This window comes from Hydra vulgaris, chromosome 03 (genome assembly GCF_038396675.1).
Source record: "Hydra vulgaris chromosome 03, alternate assembly HydraT2T_AEP".
Lineage (NCBI taxonomy): Eukaryota > Metazoa > Cnidaria > Hydrozoa > Anthoathecata > Hydridae > Hydra > Hydra vulgaris.
This window is the reverse complement of record NC_088922.1, coordinates 29,767,501-29,787,714: the sequence shown is the minus strand read 5'-3', so window position 1 is coordinate 29,787,714 and position 20,214 is coordinate 29,767,501. Positions and strand designations below refer to the sequence as shown.

General features: G+C 28.5%; 1 protein-coding gene across 2 annotated transcripts in view; it reads left to right on the top strand.

The window, feature by feature from the left end:
* LOC100207843 (solute carrier family 28 member 3) overlaps positions 1-20,214 on the top strand; it is a 93,389-nt gene that overhangs the window by 30,345 nt on the left and 42,830 nt on the right. For both annotated transcript variants that reach the window (XM_065792910.1, XM_065792911.1), the window contains exon 3: positions 19,941-20,082. In XM_065792910.1, coding sequence (XP_065648982.1) covers positions 19,941-20,082 — 142 coding nt within the window. The remainder of the gene's footprint in view (positions 1-19,940; positions 20,083-20,214) is intronic.

The window sequence follows — 20,214 nt, the reverse complement described above, 5'->3', positions numbered from 1 at the left end:
CAAATATCAAAGATAATTACTTTATCAACGAAATTCAAATTTGCAACCGATTGAAGCTATACTTTACTCAGTGTTTTATAGATGGTAAAAAATCATTGTCAACGTCCGAATGCTGACATGAAAAATAAAGTAGCGGCAACTCCAAATAAGTTCTTTGAATTCTGGAATATCAAAGTTAAACTTCTGACAAGTTGTAGAAACTATTAGTTTTATATACTTTGTTTTTTTTACCTTAAATTTGGGTGATTAAAAGAATAAATAAATAAAAACCCTCTTTAACTTTTGTATCACTTATTTTTGGAAATTTGTTTCTTAAATACCTAAAAGTCTGTCCTTCTTTGTTTATACCTTTGACAAAATTTTTCATTAAACCCAATTTAATATGTAATGGTGGAAAAAGAACATCTTTTGGATCCACGAGTGGTTAGCAATAACATTTTTTTCATCTGTGTTGAGATGTCTTGCAGGCCAGTCTTCTTTTGTATAATATGAACTTCTGTCTCTACTGTCCCACTTACACAAAAAGCAGCAGTATTTAGTATACCCTAACTGCATTCCTAAAAGTATAGCAACGACTTTTATATCATCACAAATTTTTTATTTTTGTTCATTGTAATAAATTGAGTTGAGGAGAGCTTTTATGTTTATATAAGTCTCTTTCAAGGAAGTTTCCGTTGTGCAGTAATACAGCTTTCACTTGGATCATAGTTCAAATTAAGACAATACATTAATCCATCAATGCAAACACCAAAATTATTTTTCTTCTCAAAAAAGAAAAGCAGATTCTGCTGCCATTTCCTGTAATGTGAAATCTTGACATCAAATCAGAGAAAATTCCACTGCTTTAGTCTTGAACCTAGAATTTTTATCTTTTCCTGAGACAAGTCTAGATCTTGAACAAGCTCAATTAATTCTGCTTGACTCAAGCTGTGTGGCACATTACCTGTTAACACAAAATCACGATCATTTGATGTGGAAGGCTTGTTTTCTTCTTTTTCTTCTTTTTCTACTTCATTTCTGCCTTCATTTTCTGCTTCTAACGTTGTGGTGGAGTAGGAACTGGTAAACTATCAGAATGTGGAATAGGTCGAATGCAGATGGAAGATTCGGATATTTAACTGTTCCTATTTTCTTCATTGACAAACTTGCTTTAATAAGTAGGGTCAAGCACAAATAGCATTCATGTGTATGGTTTTTTTCCCTCCATACCATATGAACAGCAAAAGCCAAAGATTTTTTTTTATTTTTCAACTATTCTCCTAATGTAGCCGAACAAGAGCTACAACATATATTTGGAGCCCATGACTTATCCTGGTCATGGGCTCAACCTTCATATTGAAGTAATGCTGGTAAGCAGTCTTCACAAGAGGTGTCATAGTTCTTTTCTGTGAGGAAAATGTTATTTCACCACAAATGAAACAAAAATTGTCCACTAAATGTACACACTTCCTTGGCATGTTGATTTATCAAATTTTACACTAGTAAATGAAAAAAAAAACTAAGTATAGAATAAACCAGAAACTTTAGCAAACACACATAACTAATATCGCAAGTTTTAAACATTAATAAAACATTATGGATAGTTAAAAACAAAACAAAAATTTTTTTTTCAAAAAATTGAAATTTATACCCTTGAGAGAAAGGTTTTGCTTTTATTTCTTAAACTAGAGCTAATATGTTATTTTTAATGTCATTTTTGAATTCAGCAGGTGGAAATGCATAAGAAATAACTAACTTTAGTTCCAAAATCACTGTTTGACAGTGTAATCAACAAAACACGGCTAAATTAAAAAGATCTCACGTTTTAAGCCGACCAAATAGTTGAAGTGTATGTTCTTCCATCGCTTAACCGATAACTTTAAATTCAATAACTCTTTATTTGTTTATTGCGAAAAGTATAACCACAGCTTGACAAAAATATTTTTTTTGAGATTTTTATTTTTAGAAATAATTTGATTCAAAAATTGATAACCTAAATATTTTTAAAAGTATTAAGTATTTTTTTGATTTGATAACAAAATCAATTATAGCATTATGTTACCCTAATAGTGTGCATAATTTTGAATGGTGAGCGTTGATAACACAAAAATGCCTCCCATTAAAAAAGTTGACTAAATTTTTTTTCTTTTTTCATTTAGCAGTCAATTTTCAAGACTTATCTTGGAAATTTTTATGAGAAAACAGACGGAAATTTAGTTTTTTAAAGTTTTCAGTTAAGAGATGGTAAAAAAAAATATCACTTTGTTGTAAAACCTTTTTTGCATTACCATTAAATAAAATATTTTAAAAAAAGTATTGTCGCAGATTATGTTATGATCGTGTCCTAGATTTATTATGTTATGATCGTGTCGCAGATTTATTATGTTATGATTGTGTCCATTATAATTCAAATTACTATAGTTTTTTTTATTTTTTTAGTAAAAAAAGGTCTTATTATTATATTACTAAAACGTTAAGTAATTTGTAAACAACGAGCGTAAATTTCATTTTAAGCTCATGAAATGGTTAACTATTTTGTGAAATGGTAAACTTTTTTTTGAAATGGTAAACTTTTTTGTGAAATGGTAAACTATTTTGTGAAAATTATTTTACCAGTGCGTTTAATTAAGTTTTTACAAGTTTGATTTACCCGTGCGTTCCATTATTGTCACAAATTTCATGTTTGTGTTGTATTAATTTAATACTTTTTTAAACCGATGATAGTGGTATCTTGTCGTCTTCACTTGAGAATTCACTTTTTTTATTTAGACGCATTTTATGATCAAAGAAATTGGTGATGCAACACTTAAAATATTTTTAAAATTATGCCGCTCATTAAATTTTCTCTAAATTTTTGTTTGTAACTTCTTGATTTCTTTTCATTACCAATTATTTTTCTTTTGTTTATTACCAATTGTTTTTTTCAATTATTAAGGTGCTCCAAGAAGAACTATCGGTTTTATCACAGACCACCGCGGAGAAGCATTTAAACAGGAAATTTACTCTTCCTTTCCTTATCAATGTCGCTTGATAAGGAAAAGAAGAGTAAATGGGAGACAACCGGCGTCAAACCACAAACTTCTTAGTTCTGAGTCAAATTTCTAACCATTGCAACACGGCTGCTCAAAATGATCTACTAATATGTTCCATTAATAGAACTTTGGCATTATTTACGACCTCTGTTTTTAGAGATGCGGTTACTACTTGGTATTCGGCCTATACGGCTACTTTTTTTATTACTCAGTATTGAGCCAAATTAGAGAGATTACATAATATATATACAATCTCTCTTATTCGAACACAGTGTCACAAAATGACTTTTAATGAGAACCTCTCTTCCCGAGAAAAACCTTTGGGGGTATGATAGTACAAGTATGTAGGAGTACATTAGAGTTGGTTTTGAAATCTTTCATCATCGTTCATGAAAAAAACATTGATTTGAAATTTTCTATTTTTTTGCTCTGAACAAATGAGATTTTCTATTAAAAACATTTGAAACTTGTTTTAACATACTTGTTCTATAAATAAGCAGTGTACTTACAACTTAGAAACAACAACAAACAAAAAAGCATTCAATTTCATTAGAAATTTTAAAAAATCAGATTCTAGCTTAATAGATCAAGCAACTTAAAAAAATAGGATTGCTCTTATTAAATATAGTTCTTATAAATTAATGTTGAAGGGTAATTTTTTACATATCATATGTAAAAATATGTATATATAGTATTTTCTACTATATATACATAAAGTTGTAATCAATCAAACAGTTTAGAAGATTCTTAGGGTACTCCAGATGATGACTGGGCCTTTTGAACCGTTGCCAGTGATGGTTGAAATCATGATGGAGTGATTCTGTTGTTTGCTCTGAATAGATGCTTCGTGAGTGGTTCTGGTGATTAATAAACTGGTATCACATGAAAAAAGACAGCATGCGCTTTGGGATGGAATATTTGCCTTGAAGAATATTACCGAAGAAAGCATGAACTGAATCAAACTTTCTGAATGTATCAATGATTGAAAATGCTAAAAAGCAAGCATGCTTTTCCGCAAGTTGGTGAAGCAAATCAACATTTTGCAAAAGCTTTCTGCACTCATTACCTGCAAATTGCCCTCCGTGAAAGGTTGTGTTGAATGTTTATCATTTTTCCACTGCAGACATGACTGACTCTTGAAGAGGTGGTTAACAATACCAAGAAGCAATTAAAGTTCCATGGGTGGAATGAAGTTCAAGGTGGCTGTTCCTTCAGGTAATTTAATAACTGGCTCATGCACAACATTCTGAAAATACCTGGTTTTTGTTTGAACACCTGCTCCTTGGATGTCTGTATAATCAGTTTGAATAAAGTCAAATGTTCGGAACTCACCACTAAAATGAAGATTCTTTGACTCAATGTTATACCAGGTACACGAGTGAGCACTTGAGTGAGACTGCAAACCACCTACAATGTTTGCAACTTTATGTCACATGACAACACAATAGACTCTCAAGGCTCAATTTGTCCATGATCTACTTTATATTGTCATAATTTTCAGAGAGATTTTTTGCGATAGCTACCAGAAGTTGATGCTTCACTACTGAGTCCTCGAAGAGAGGTTTCTAAGTAGGGGGAGAAGTATTTAATTCTAAGTCAAAAACCCCTAGAGACACTATCAGGAACCTCCTCCTCCAACAATACCACTTTGGTAAGTTCATTTGATTGAGGACTTATAGATGTGTTCTGATGTAATTTCTGATGTAAAAAACAAGTCAGAAAGATACATTCCAAGAAACTCAAATTTTTCCCTTAAAATTTTACATCAATATAACATAGTTTCTCATATTATAAACTTTTCTTGTTATAATAAAATAGTGATTAAAGCAAAAGCATATATGACAAAAATAAATTATTTTAAACCTGGAGTAACTAGAAGATGCCTTTCTGTTCCTCGACTAAGGCGCACAGTGTCATGGGGTGAAAACACCTTGTTAGCTGTCATAGAAGCAATTTTTGTGTCATTTGTTTTAACTTCAAGCAAGTTTTGTTGAAGCATTCCTTTTGTAGAATTATGTGGAATCCCTCTTCCAATCAGTTAAAAGCATGCTGAACAACGTTTCTCAACAACTGGCTGTTCTTCCGGCTGACTGGTTGTGTTTGTTGTTCCAATCAGCACAACAAACACAACCAAGTCAGTTGCTTGTTAGCTTTTTTCAAACAGAGAAAACAGAGAGTTTTTCTATTGTAGTGAGTTTTTGCTTAATTCGGCATTTTAAATAGTTTTGCACTTGAAAAACTATTTAAAACTGTTCGCAGGCCTTTCCCGGAATTTTAAAATTAATAAAGGATTTTAGAACTCTTACTTAAACAAGTTGGTTATCTTTGTTAGTAACATATGTGACAAAAATATACAACTTTTATGTAAAAAAAAATGTTTTATTTCATTTGGTTAATATCTTGTCAATAGCCAAAAAATCAAAATTTTCAAATCAATTTTTCTTTCACGGACGATGATGAAAGATTTCAAAACCAACTTTAATGTACTCAAATATACTTGTACTATCATACCCTCGAAAGTTTTACTCGGAAAAATAGATTCCAATTAAAAGTTATTTTGTGACACAGTGTCAATCTTCTTAATTCAAAAGACTCCGTAATTTGATTAAATGCAAAGTCACCGTGAAATGCGCTTAAGAAACTCTTACGTTTAAAGCGGAAATACGAAGCTCTACTGGATTCGGAGAAAGAAAAAACTAACAAAGAAATTTTGAAAATCTTTGATATTCCACCAAACACTCTTAAAACCTAGGAAAAAAAATAAAGATAAAATCTTTGACGCTTTTCGGAAATTTGGCTAAATGGGTGAAAGTAAGTACTTTCAAGTCAAAAAGCTGTACTTAAATGCTTTAAACAAATGAGAGCTGATAATGTCCTAATTATTGATTTTCTGGTTAAAGAAAAAGCTTTATATTTTGAGAAAGAGTTAAGCTTCAAACAGTTTCAAACAGCAGATGGATGGTTAGACAAAATTAAAGAAAAAGTTAATTAATTTCTTGTTTTATTTTTATGACTTGAAAATTATTTTACAGCTTTTTTCTTTAATTGTTATAAGAAAATAAAACAAGTATTTTCCGTAATTGGACATTATAGAAATTGGAAAAGACGTCAAAGTTACTTTCAAACATACGTACAAGTAACGTCTAAGCAATTATAAATTTTTTTGTAGGTATGGTATATCATTTGAAACCATTTCTGGAGAGCCAAAGTTGGTTAATAAGCAAATGATCGCTCAATGGCTCGAAACCACGCTGCCTACAATTCTCTCTCAATACCTACTTGAAAAATTTTAATGCCGATGAAATCGACCTTTTCTACCAATGTTTGCTTAACAAAATTTTACTTTTAAAAAATGAAAAGTGCACAGGAGACAAACATAGGCCTGTAAATCGAGCCGAACGAGCCAAGCTTGCCAGGGCTCGGCTTGGCTCGTTTACATATTAAGAGTGTTCAGATTCGGCTCGAGCTCGTTTCGAACATGAGATTCTTTGTTCGAGCTCGGCTCGTTAAGGATTAGTTTGGGCTCGGCTCGTTTTACATGTTGCTCGAGCTCGACTGGTTTAAAACTCGGAATAATTATTGTAACCTGTTAGTTTAAAGCTCGTTTAGTAAAAAAAAATTGTTCGTTAAAGGCTCGTCTGTAAATAATGCAAGTCCAAATCAACAAACAACATAAACAATCCTACAGTCTATTAAACATGCAAATAAACAACATAATGAAATAAGATCCCACAAATCTAATAGTTCAAAATAAAAGTTAAATCTAATAGTTCAATGTTCTAACTTAATGTTCAAAGTTCAAACATAATGTAAACTCTCACAAACATATTAATTCCTATTAAACACTGCACTCTAATAGTTCAAATTACATTTTTAATAGTTCAAATATAAGTCTTGCTCTCATTGTATATAATATATATAATATCACAATTTTATTTATTACATAAATATTATTATAATATAAATATATATATATATATATATATATATATATATATATATATATATATATATATATTTATATATATATATATATATATATTTTTTTTTTTCGAGCTTTAATCGAGCCTATATGAACGAGCCTATGATGTTCAAGCTCGGCTCGTTTAATAAACGAGCCTGATTTTTTGTTCAAGCCCGGCTCGTTTACCATTTGAGCCGAACATGAACGAGCTCTTGTCGAGCCGATCACTAAACCGTTCACGAACACGAGTCAGGATTTACAGCCCTAGACAAGCATAGTAAAGTTCTCCTTACTATATGGCCGCGGGTAATGTTAGAGGAGAAAGACTTTCAATGTTTGTAATTGAAAAATTCTCCAAGATGTATCCAAGATGTTTTAAAGGTGTGAAAAATATTTCTTGTCACTATCGGGCCAAACCAAAAAGTTGGATGTCAGCAGAATTGTTCCAGTGGGGAAGGGTTAAAGAAATTAATCTAAAGTTTCATTTTCAGAAAAGAAAAATTGCTTTAATTATAAATAACTGTTCTGCCTATCCTAACGCGCAGAAACTTGATAGGGTGGTATATTTTTTCCACCGAATACAACCTCAATCACCCAACCTATGGATTAAAGAATTATCCGATCACTTAAAGCAAAATATCGCTCACTTGCTGTGAAAAAAAAAAAAGATTGCTGCCTTGGAATAAGAGAACAAGGCACTTAAGCTTTAACTGCTATTTTTATGCAAACAAAAGCATGGAATTCCAGACCAGACCTTTATAAATTGTTTTAAGAAATCAAGAATATTATTAGAAGCATTAGAAAGCATTTAAATAATAATAACGATCCTTTCTGTGGCTTAGATGTAGAGGAGGCTGTAATGGAAAACTTAAAAGGTGATTTTGAATCCGATGATGAGGGTTAATGTTTCTGACGATGCTATAAAACCAAGTTTGAACGAAGCAAATCATGCTATTACTGTACTCAAAAATTACATTTTTTATTCTAACTTATTAGAAAAAGAAAAGGCTCCTAATAACATAACTCGTGTCATTGACATGGATTTACAAGCTAATGAAAGACAATCAATAATTACTTACTTTTTTTTGAAAATGTAAAAGTTTAAAACACCAAATATATACTGCATTTAGGCCTAAGAATCTCTATTTGTTTGTTTGTTTTATTTCTATTCGTTACTTTAACGAGAATATTTGAAAAAAGTCTACTTTCTATAATTCAAAAATCTCTTTAGTTCGCACATTTATTTTCCCCTATAAGAATCCAATTTGAAAGATTTTACTGTATTTTCTAATTAAAAGCATTTTTATTGGTTAGAATCAGTCAGAAGTTTTAATCGGTCTAAATCCCAGCCGAAGGCGGGGTCTAAGCTGATTTAATTAGCGGCAATATTGGATAATATCAGACACGGGTTTTAAAGTAGAGGGACACTATCGTTAATTTTTTAAAAAAGTTCTCTATATCTAAAATTTTCTAAAAAAAAAAGGTCTTTAAGAAAAAAAGTGTGTGTGGGGGAGAAGGGGGCACGCGCCCCATGGTGTTGTCGGCTCTGCATATTGGAACAAAATTTTTTACCCAAACCGACTCCTTGCTAAAAGACAGTCCCTGCAACCTAGATAAATCCAAGCTGGGGTTTATCTAGGCTATATATTTAAAAATATAATAAATATATTTTAGACTAACTTACCGTTTCATTGACTATGCAAATATATCATGGGCAAGTACGTAAACAACTAAGCTTGCTAAGCCTTTTTATGAAAGGTATCCTTCAAGTCGGCTTGACGTCACGCGAAAACACGGAAATAGCAACCATTGTTGTTCGGGGGAAGACTAAATGAGTTTTTAAGTTAAGCGGTACAGCTAAACAATTGACAAAGCATAAAAGAAAACTATGCCAAAAGATGTTGTTGCGTTCCTGGTTGTCAAATAAATAAATTAAAAACTTAGATGAACCAGAACTTAGATGTTATTGTTTTCCAGTAAAAGAAAGTTTAAGAATAAAGTGGATAAGTGCTGCTCACCGAGCTAAAGTTGATGATTCTGGTAAAGTAAACCACAACAAAAATTGGTCTCCTAAATCAAAATCAACCTGTTTGTTCTTTGCATTTTATATCGGGTAAATAAATAAATATTATTTTTAATACATTTGAAGCTCCTTTGATTGTTTAAAAATAATTTTCAGACATTAAACAAATTATTTTCCTACATTTAGGACGGAAAGAAAATTTTGAAAAACACCCTGATCCTATACCATTTAAATTTCCATGGACAAATATAAGATCTCCATCTAAAATCTCAAAAATAAAGTCATGCAATGATATAGTTTCACCTCATCTCCAATTAAATTTACCTAATATATCTGGCACGATCCAAAGATGTCAAAGAAGAATAAAATGGGCTTCTGGTATTTATATAGAGTTATATATAAGTATATAGATATGATACAGGGTTTTGCATACTAATTATTTGTTAATAGTGTTTTGAAATATAATAAAGTCTTTAGTATAAATATTTAACAAATAATAGGAAAGTTATATTTTAGTTAAAAGAAAATTGACCAGCAATCCTAAATCAATAAAAAAAAAGAATTATCTGTCTAATATCTGTCTAATAATCCGAGCACCATCGAATATTTAGAAATATTTTTTACACATGATATTTTATATTTATTTTTTTGGCTATTGAAAAATAAAAATAAATTACAAAACCAGAGTCTCTTTTAATCTAGTTTACCGGTAACAAAGAGTCGTAAACCGTAACGCTCCAAAATAATCCTAATAATAATTTAATCGCACAAAGAGTGTTTATACATTTATGATATTAGGGCTATTATAATACGATAATTTTTTCGTTTTTGGAAAAGATTTTTCGTCACTGGGTAAATAGCATTGGTAAAAATAATATTTTTTATAAATAAAATATTATTTTTACCAATAAATTTAAAATGACATATGACAAATATGAATATTATTGACAAATAAATTTAAAATGGTATTGTTTCTTTTTGTTTATTCAAGTTTATACATTATTTGCAATACCATGTTTTACCTTTCGGCAGTCGTTTCAAACCAATACAAATCGGGTGATACCACTTATCACATTTATCGCACCCCACCATACAGCCTAATTCTCCAAGAAACTCACAACTTTCAATACCAGTATATCACTTTTTCAACTTCGTTAGGGGTATGGCTTTCCGGAGCCGACGGTGTGGAACATTATAGCTTCCGAGTAATCAATTCGGGAAAAACATACTTTTTCCAAAAAGAATCACATTTTTCATAAATAATGTTAAGGAAAGTGTCAGCCTTTTCAACATTAATAATTACACATTGAGAAGGTGTCCATACCAAAAAATGACAAAACAATGTTTCAGTGGACATCATTTCATGTTGCACTTCAAAGTAATAATTATTACTCTTTCTTAGAAAGTAACCATTTTCGTCTCTTCCAATTTAAAACTTACCACCTTCGATTTTTTCGTGAAGTGACTTATCCTGTAGGGTAAAAGGACACTTTACCTCAAGTAAACTATAGTCATAGCAAGAGCAAAACACTACACCATCTGGTAAAGCTCCATACCAAGGTTTGTTTTTGAACACACAAAAACCTATAGATTCCCTTTGAAAATCTTCATGAATGGGAATAGTATCATTTGGTACTTCTTCTTGACAAGGGTATCCAGAGCAGATATTTCTGAAGAATTCAATAGCTTCTTTTTCATATTTTCTTCCCCACATTAAAGCTGGAGTTCTAATTTAGCAATTTGACAAATTTTTTTCACTAAATTGGCATTAGAGTTGTCAAATGATGCATGGCATACTTGACTAATTACAGATCCAGTTATTCTCCCTGCTCGTTGGTCAAACCATGTAGAACAATAATATTGCGTTCTTGTTGCTTCCTCAATGTAAACAACATCCGCATGACTAAAAGTCAATTGAGTGGTTAAAACTTCTTGGTATGCTTTTAACATTAAATTGGTGTCAGCACCATACAAATGTCTTAACGATGGTGGTAGTGTCTGCAGTTTTATTACTTTGCAAATAAATTTTTTATTGAAATTGCTAAAAAGATTCAAGCCAACACTTAATGGTTGCACAGATTCAATTTCTTTTAAAAAGTTCATTTTAGAATTATATGTTGGAATATTATTAATTATATGTTGGAATATTATAGAATTATATATTGGAATATATTGGAATATTTACTGTTGGCAATAAAGCTTTGTTAAACTTTTGTTTTGCTGCATCTGAATAAATATTAATTTTGGCAAAAGGACAACCTGTAATATTTCTTACAAATGTTTGATTCCATACACATGTTAACTCAGTTGGAGTGGATGTTAAACCCATGCGTACTGCAGCTTCAATCTTATATAACACAACCCCAACATGAGAGCATGTTTCACCTAGACTTTAAAAATTTTGAAATATCAGAAATATTATATATTTATATGTGTGTGTGTGTGTGTGTGTGTGTGTGTGTGTGTGTGTGTGTGTGTGTCTATATATATATATATATATATATATATATATATATATATATATATATATATATATATATATATATATATATATATATATATATATATATATATATATGAGTCATTTTCTCAATCCGTCAACTCCTTTACTGAAATTTTGTCCTACAGCTATAAAAACGCAATTCTTGTACAAGTAACATAAAAAACAGCACCGTGGGTAGTAATACTTATTATTAATATAAACTAGCATTTTATCGGATATTTCCAACTAAAATTTAAAGTTTTCTGTGCACAATTGTTAATCAAAATTGTCTACTCCGTAGATGTCCTGCATTGTCTATATTGGACTATATTGTTATACTCAATAATTTTTTTTCTTTTGTATTACGGCTAATCGGGGACATAATTTGGTGCTTTAGACATGCTAATATATGGTATTTTAATACATGTATTAATTTACACCTTATCCTGTTGTAGCTCTTGTCAAAAACTTGCTGTCCCTATATTTTTTGTCCAATCCGTTATTACATTCTAAAATAGTCACAGATTTGTAGTTTTTACTTATTTACTAATTAAAATAATGAAAAAAAGTCCAGTTCTATGGAATTTATTAATATTTAAAATTATATCGTGCTGCAAGCATTATTTATTTAAAAATGAGAGCCTAATTACCTTATTTTAGAAATGATATTCTTATTCGAAGTCTACTCCGTTACGCTTCTTTATTCTGTAAAATTACAAATTTTTATATGGCGTGTTTTAGTACTCTTTAAATCTTTTGGACAATATAGCAATAAAAGATTTCAAAGATGTTTTCCAATGAGTAATAATGAGATATTATTGATTATGTATAATTATTTCTACTCCGTTACTGTCAACTCCGTGATTTCCTCTTAATAACGGAGTTGACAACAACATAACGGAGCTGACATCACGAAGATAAAAATATCAAAAGCTTTAATTTAAGCTATTTTCTGCATTAAATAAACACGTCAACCATTAGGGACTTACTGCAGCGATAAAATATGATTACCTTGCAGCGTTAAATATGATTACCATATGTACGCTGCGTTATTTTACTTTCAAGTTAGGATTTCATTTATTGTTTGGTTTTTATTTACATTTGACTCTAATACGTTTGGCTTTTAAAATAAATGTAAATCTTGAAATATAATTTAATAATAATAAATAAATAATAAATAAACTTTTGGTGTATTAACAATTACAGTTATTATACTATTTTTCCAAAAGAAATACAACTAGACATATAACATGAAAAATTCAAAGAAATCTCGTGCTGAGATTCAGAAAGCGTTTTGGGACAGACAATTAGAAAAAAAATGCACACATATTTAGTGAAAAAGAACGCAAACGTTGGCATATGCGGCGTGAGCAGAGGAAGGTTAAAGTGATATCAGAATTATCAGAAAGAAAAAACGAATTGTTCGTCGTTGTTGGCGCGTCTAGAAAGCAAAATTTAGAGCTGCAAAAAAAAAGATTGAAACATCGATATCAGAGTCACCGGAACGCGAGTTGAATAGGAATAACGAACGCAAATAGAGAGGTAGAGCAAAAGTTGCTTACCAAAAAAAAATACAAACATTAACGGAGGAGTTGGAATCGGCTAATTGTTCAGCCCAAAAATACAAAAAACGTTGGTTAAGACTTATAGGTTTCCTGCCTGGTTTACAAGCAAATTCACAAACAACCACTGATAGATCATCTACTTCTTCTGTAGAAAACGGTTTTCTTACAAATGAAACAAGCAGGATGTCAAACTTATTAGCAGGTAATAAAACCCCAAACTCTTTTTTTCATCAAAAAGTACAAATCCAAACAGCGATGCCATCGTGGTAATGCATCGCTTGATGCTGAAACACAGGATTTGATCAGAGAGTTTCTTACACGTGATGACAATTCTAGAATAACAACTGGAAAGAAACAGACTCTAACAAAAAATAAAGATAAAAAACTAAAAAAGCGACTACTACTCGATTCATTAATAAACCTTTATGAAAAATTTAGCGCGGAATATACGAGAAACAACATTTCATATACAACGTTTACTCGTTATCGCCTATTTTTTGTTCGCAATCTGTCGGCTAATAGAGATACATGTCTGTGCAAAAAACACGAGAACATACAATTAATTTGTGATAAACTTATTAACCTGCGTGTTTTGAAAGAAAAAATATTGAAATAGTAGTGAAACAAGTTTGTTGTAGTACTGATAGAAGAAAATGCATGTTCAGAGAATAAAACATTTGTTTTAAGTCTCGGTTTCAATTTCAAGAAAAAGGATTGCTAAAAGATGAAAGTATTATAGTTTGGCTCCAGTGGGAAAAAGAAAAACAGGAATACGAAAAGATGGGAGAAAAGAAAACATCAAATATTATCAGGAAAAGTGTGAAGCGTGGAACACTTAAAGATCTTTAGTTAAAATTCTGTGAATCAATTCGAAACGTGCTATGCAAGCATGTTTTTATAAAAAGACACCAGTTCAGAATGTACAAACATTTAAAAGAAACAGTAAAAGTGAACAAAACTGTTATACATATAGATTTTTCAGAGAACTATGTGTGCAAGAATTTTGCTGCAATTCAATGACATCAGTCATTCACAACTATATCCAACTCTTTGAGGTACGATCCTCCTTCTATATGGACACATCTGGAACCCGTGCTAATTGAACTCAAGATAGATAACCCACAAATTACAGATCTTCATTTTTTTTCTGATGGACAAACAACACAATATAGGTATAAGCAAAACTTCTTCTTATTCTCTACATTGATATACGAATTAAAATTTAATTTAGCCAGTTGGAATTTTATTTAAAGTGGGCATGGCAAGGGAGCATCAGATGCGATAGGAGGATCTGTTAAATGTCAGGCAGATCAATTGCTTAATATGGGTTGTGACCTTCCAGATGCAGAAAGTTTATATAATTTTCTTAACAATAGACATTCATTAATAAAGTTTTACTATATTGAGGGATCCAAAATTACTTCTTTTGACTCAAATGTACCAAAACATTAAAGCCTATTACAGGCACTATGAAGTAGCATCAGCTGCACACAGACAGAAAATTTAATGTTTTGTATCGAGATTTAAGTTGTTTCTGTAAGAGGGCTACAGTATGCACATGCTACAATTTAAAGCGATAAATGTTTTCCAAAAACACTAGTACGGTAAAAAAATATTTGTGTATTTTGTTATTTTGCTAATTTATTTGTTTCTATAATAATTAAATTTATTTTAAGTATTTTCGTGAATTTCTTTTTAATATTGCAGAATTTTAACAGTGATGAAAGTATTACTTCGGCCAATGCAATGGATGTCAATGATTACCAATTTCAACATTTAAGCAAAAATATCATTGACCTGGTTAATTTCGATGAAAATTTGAATATCTTGTTGATTGAAGCAAATGATGTTGTGAGCGACCACGACTTTCTTCACATTAATGATGTATGGTAATGATCTAGTAACGAAGCGGACAAGATATGTACAATTTAAATCCGAAAAATATTTTTGTCGAGTTAGCTTCTTTTTTTATAGACGCTTTACCTTTTTTAAAAAGACAATGTACCGAATTTATTTGTATACTAAGATTTTCCCTTTAATTTAAAATTTAACTTACACTGTTTTGCTTTTAAATAATAAATAATTAGCAAATGTCAGTAACGGAGCAGACATTGTCACATAAATTAAATTTTTTATGTCATTAAATTTGGAAAAAAAAAACTATTAATTAAATTATATTTAACATGTAGGCTGTAGTTATAGTACCCAGTATATTTCATTACAAAAATATAATTTGTTACAAAAATAATAATAATTCACAGATGTAGTTACATTTATGTTACGGTAACGAAGTGGAAAAAATTATTGGACCCTATTACTTGATGATATCCAAAAACATTTAAAAAGCAGATTCATGCAAATCCAAATCTATTTTGTACATCACTAATGATGAAATTTAACTTACTTGTTAATATTTTATAGATAGTCCAAACTTTATTTTCATGCAACATTAGTTGCGACAAAACCGTCTTATGAGAAAATGACTCATATATATATATATATATATATATATATATATATATATATATATATATATATATATATATATATATATATATATATATATATATATATATATATATATATATATATATATATATATATATATATATATATATATATATATATATATATATATATATATATATATATATATATATATATATATATATATATATATATATATATATATATATATATATATATATATATATATATATATATATATATATATATATATATATATATATATATATAAACGAGAGCTAAAAGTAAAAAATATCTGTAACAAAAAAGTACACACTTTTTGTTTAATAACAAAAAGTTAAGGTAATTTGTTATTAATCAAAAAGTGTGTGTTTTTTTGTTACAAAAATCACTCCAGAAACTGTATTTTTTTAATCAAATACTCCTTCGAAATCTTCATTTTATGAAAAACAATTACAAACAAATTATATTCAAATATATATACAGTTTTTGTTTAACAACAAAAAGTAAAGTTATCTGCAAAATTCACTATTTAACAAGATCAGTATTAAGGTAACAAGTTGTATTAAGAGCATAATTATTTTGTATGACTTTAAATTTTTATGAATTAATTTAATAAACAGTTTACAATCTCAAAATATTTTCAAGCAATTAAAAAAATTATAGTATTACCATAATTTGATTCAAAAGTATTAGAAATGGGTGCAATTCTAGAATTCATTTCCAATCACCATTATGAAGAAAGACAAATTTCTGTTTTAATTTGTATTGTTTTGTTTGAATCCATTTTTGCACTACTTTAATAAAATAAAAATTAACATTAGCATAAAGTATTATAATAACTTTTAGCATACATGTTCTTATAAATAAATGTAGATCATAAATATCTATTGATAATATTTAACCAAGTATTAGGCAAACAAAAACATAAATATTTAAGCTACACCTTAAAACCTTATTTCTGTAAAGATATTTATTTACTACAAGTATTTACTTTTTAAAGATCTAATTGAACTTTTTGTCTAGTAATTAGTTCCAAACAGTTTCTTCTATAACCTCTACTTGTGTAAGTAATCTTCAAACAGTTAACAGAATCAAAACTGTATATAGAAGTATAAAAAGATAACTAGAAACAGATAAAAGGAAGTAAAGACCCAGAACAGGGAAATTTTGGAAGACACTGCGTGTTTACATTATGTAAACAAGCAAGGCATTTAAAAATAATAATTTTATTACATATTAATTGCATATAAACAAAAAATTACAACTTTTATTTTATTTGGATATCATTTATTTGCATTAATTTTTAGGGAAAATTAATGCAAATAAATGAGAATAAAAAAACATAACAAAATATTAACTTTTTTTATAATAATATTCATAATTTTTTTTATATGTTAAAAAACCTTAGCTACCAAAAAAAGTCAATTAACTGGTAATTGGTTAAGTCTTTTCTGTGTCATTGAAGCTATTTTTTACAACATTGACATCTTTTTTTCAGACAATACCTGATCATGGATTATAGTTGGTCAAAATTATGATCAGTTCAAAATTATTAACATCTACTTGTTATATACTTAATAAGGTACACTCGTTAGGATTGAATTATATCTGTTGGTTAATTTGAAGTCATTGCTTTTGTCATTAACAAGAAAATTAAATTTTTGAAATTTTGTAACAACCATCTACAATTTAGACACAAGTTTCTCTGGGTAGGTTCTGTTCAGTTTGTTTATAAGATAAAATTCTCAAATTTTTCAGTTTTCTCATATTTCTCAGATTGCAAAAAAACATAATAAATCTATTGGATTAAGTGTAAAATTACCAGGTTTAAATGAACCATTTAATAGGAGATTTCATGTTACATGTAATTAACCAAAACAAACTCAAAAAAAAAAAAAAATAGTCATAATAATAATAACAGTTATACAATTAAATTTCTTTAAAAATTTATTTTTAAAGCGACAAACAAAAATAACATAAATAAAAAGTTACAAAAAAAAAAAAGTTCTGAAACTTAAACCTCTATAAACCTCTTTTAAGTATTTTATAAATAGCTTTTATATCATTAGATTTTGCGTCAAACATTTTTGAAAACCAGAATCTTTCAAATAAAGTGATTTATGTGAGGGGTGCTGGTTTTGGAGTAGATTGCAACTATGACAAGCTGATATTTAATTTTTTTGACTGCAAGAATTTTGTGCTTTGCATTAACATAATAACTCCATATTTATAATCTAGATGATATATTTACATTATTCCTCATTCTAATATAACTATAAGAATATTAGAAGGTAAATGCTGCTTTAACAACAATCAAGTTATAAAAAAGTTGTATGAATAAAAACACAAAATTATAATACAATAATGAAAACAATTGTTTATATAATCTATAAAAGAATATACGCATATGCATTTCATTTTCTATCAAATCAATATTGCAATCATATTTACACAAACATGCGTTATTATTTTACTTTTCATCAGCCTTAAGAAATTTTATTCCTAATACTTTAGTAATAATAATATAGATTAAGACAAATATACTATTTTAAGTAATGTTATTCATGCTCATTTAGTTGTCATTGTTTTCATCCCAAAGGTATAAAGTTTCTTTAAACAATTTAGTAAGTATCCTGCAGGAAATCTAAATCAATGTTATTTAATGGGTAATACTTGATATAAATAATTTGACTTGAATAGACTTGCAAACAATAATTGTATAACATGATTACCATTACATATGAATTTATTGTTATGATTAAGTTTTATTGTTATGATTATTGTTATGAGTTAAAATCATTGAGGTACATTTCATGATTTTATATTCAATTTATTTCACAACAAATTCTCAAAAATATTATAAACCCTGTCTTAAGTTGATTAAACAGTTTACAATACATAGATGACTTTAAATGCTACTACAGTGTGATTACAATTTAAAACATCTGAGAATATTTTTAAAATAAAAATGTTACTACAGTGTAATTACAATTTGAAACATCTGAGAATATTGTAAAAATAAAAAATGTTAAAAAATGTTAAAAAATGTTACTACAGTGTGATTACAATTTAAAACATCTTAGAATATTTTAAATTATAATCACACTGTAGTAACAACTAAGAATATTATATTAGCACATTGGCATTTTAAAATTTTTTTTAGGTGTGCAAAATTGTTCGACAATAAATGTCAATGGAGTATCAATAAAAAATTTATTTTTGAAAGCCATAAACAAAATTGGCATAAAAAGTTAAAAAAAATATCATCAAAGAAGTTTTTGAAATTCCAAGTAATCCCAGTTGAAATCCAGATTTTACCCACATCAATTCCCAGCCAAAACCCAATCCTAGTAACGTAATTGTACTGATTAGCTGGCATACTTCCTGCCACCAATTATTATCAGCACTATTTTCCGACACTGCTGGCAATTACCTTTAGCAGCGGTTTTTTTTACAATCAATCAAATAATCTTTTATTTCAACTATAAAACTGTATATATACACAGCGAGGAATAATAAATAGTTGTTTAACTGATTAAACATAACATGAACAACTATAATTAGTTGTGATGATATAAGAAAAATGATGATATAATTAGTTGTGATGATATAAGAAAAATTAAAAAAAAAAAGTAATTATAAGGATACAAAAACTAACAATTAATAACATTAACATAACCACAATTTTATTGTTAAGTAGTTTTATTAGTGTTTTCAATTAAATTTGTTGTTGTAGTTTAATATGTGTTTGTAGTTTTTATTAATCATTCTAATAACATTCATTGGTCTTTTAAAATTATTTATTTAAAAGTCTTGTTATCAATATTTGTTGTTTTTAAAACAAAGTTTTATATTTTATAGTTAGATGAGACAAAATTAGTATCATTCTTTTATTTAATATAAATATGGAATTAGATAAAAAAATTAGTTGTTTACGAATACGTTACTTAGTTACTTCATGAGTTTAAGGATTTTATCACTACAGCAATTTGACTTATTGCTATCTCAGTTATAAGGTTTTTTTGAATAATGAAGTCAAAGTCATAATGAAATAGTCTTTTAAGTTTGTCAAAGTATATTTTGTTGAAATAATTTGCTTAGTTGGTTTTATTATGGAGATCATTGAATAAAAAAAAATCTCTATAATAAGTATATGTATCTCCATAATAAGAAGTAACGAAAATCAATTCATAATATTGATCTTCTATTGTTTTGAATTGTTTTTGACTGAATAAATGACTAAATGATCGAAATTTACTAGTTAAGTTTTAATTGAAATCAATTATAATTGTATTATTGACAATATTATTATCTAATATCATTTTTATTCAGAATTTATATGATCAATTGATTAGTATAGGATATATTATAGTGAATGAAATACTATTTGGTTTTTGAAAAATAGGATATCGATAACAGCTTTTCTGGGTTTTGTTATATTTTGGATATCATGGGATACAGCTAAGCAACCTGAAAGATTAATTTCGTTGGCAGGTTTAATTGTGTATTTGCTTATTGGCTTCTTGTTTTCAAAGCATAGAGACCAAGTGAGTATATTTATATATATATACACACATACATACATACATACATACATACATACATACATACATACATACATACATACATACATACATACATACATACATACATACATACAAGCATACATGCATACATGC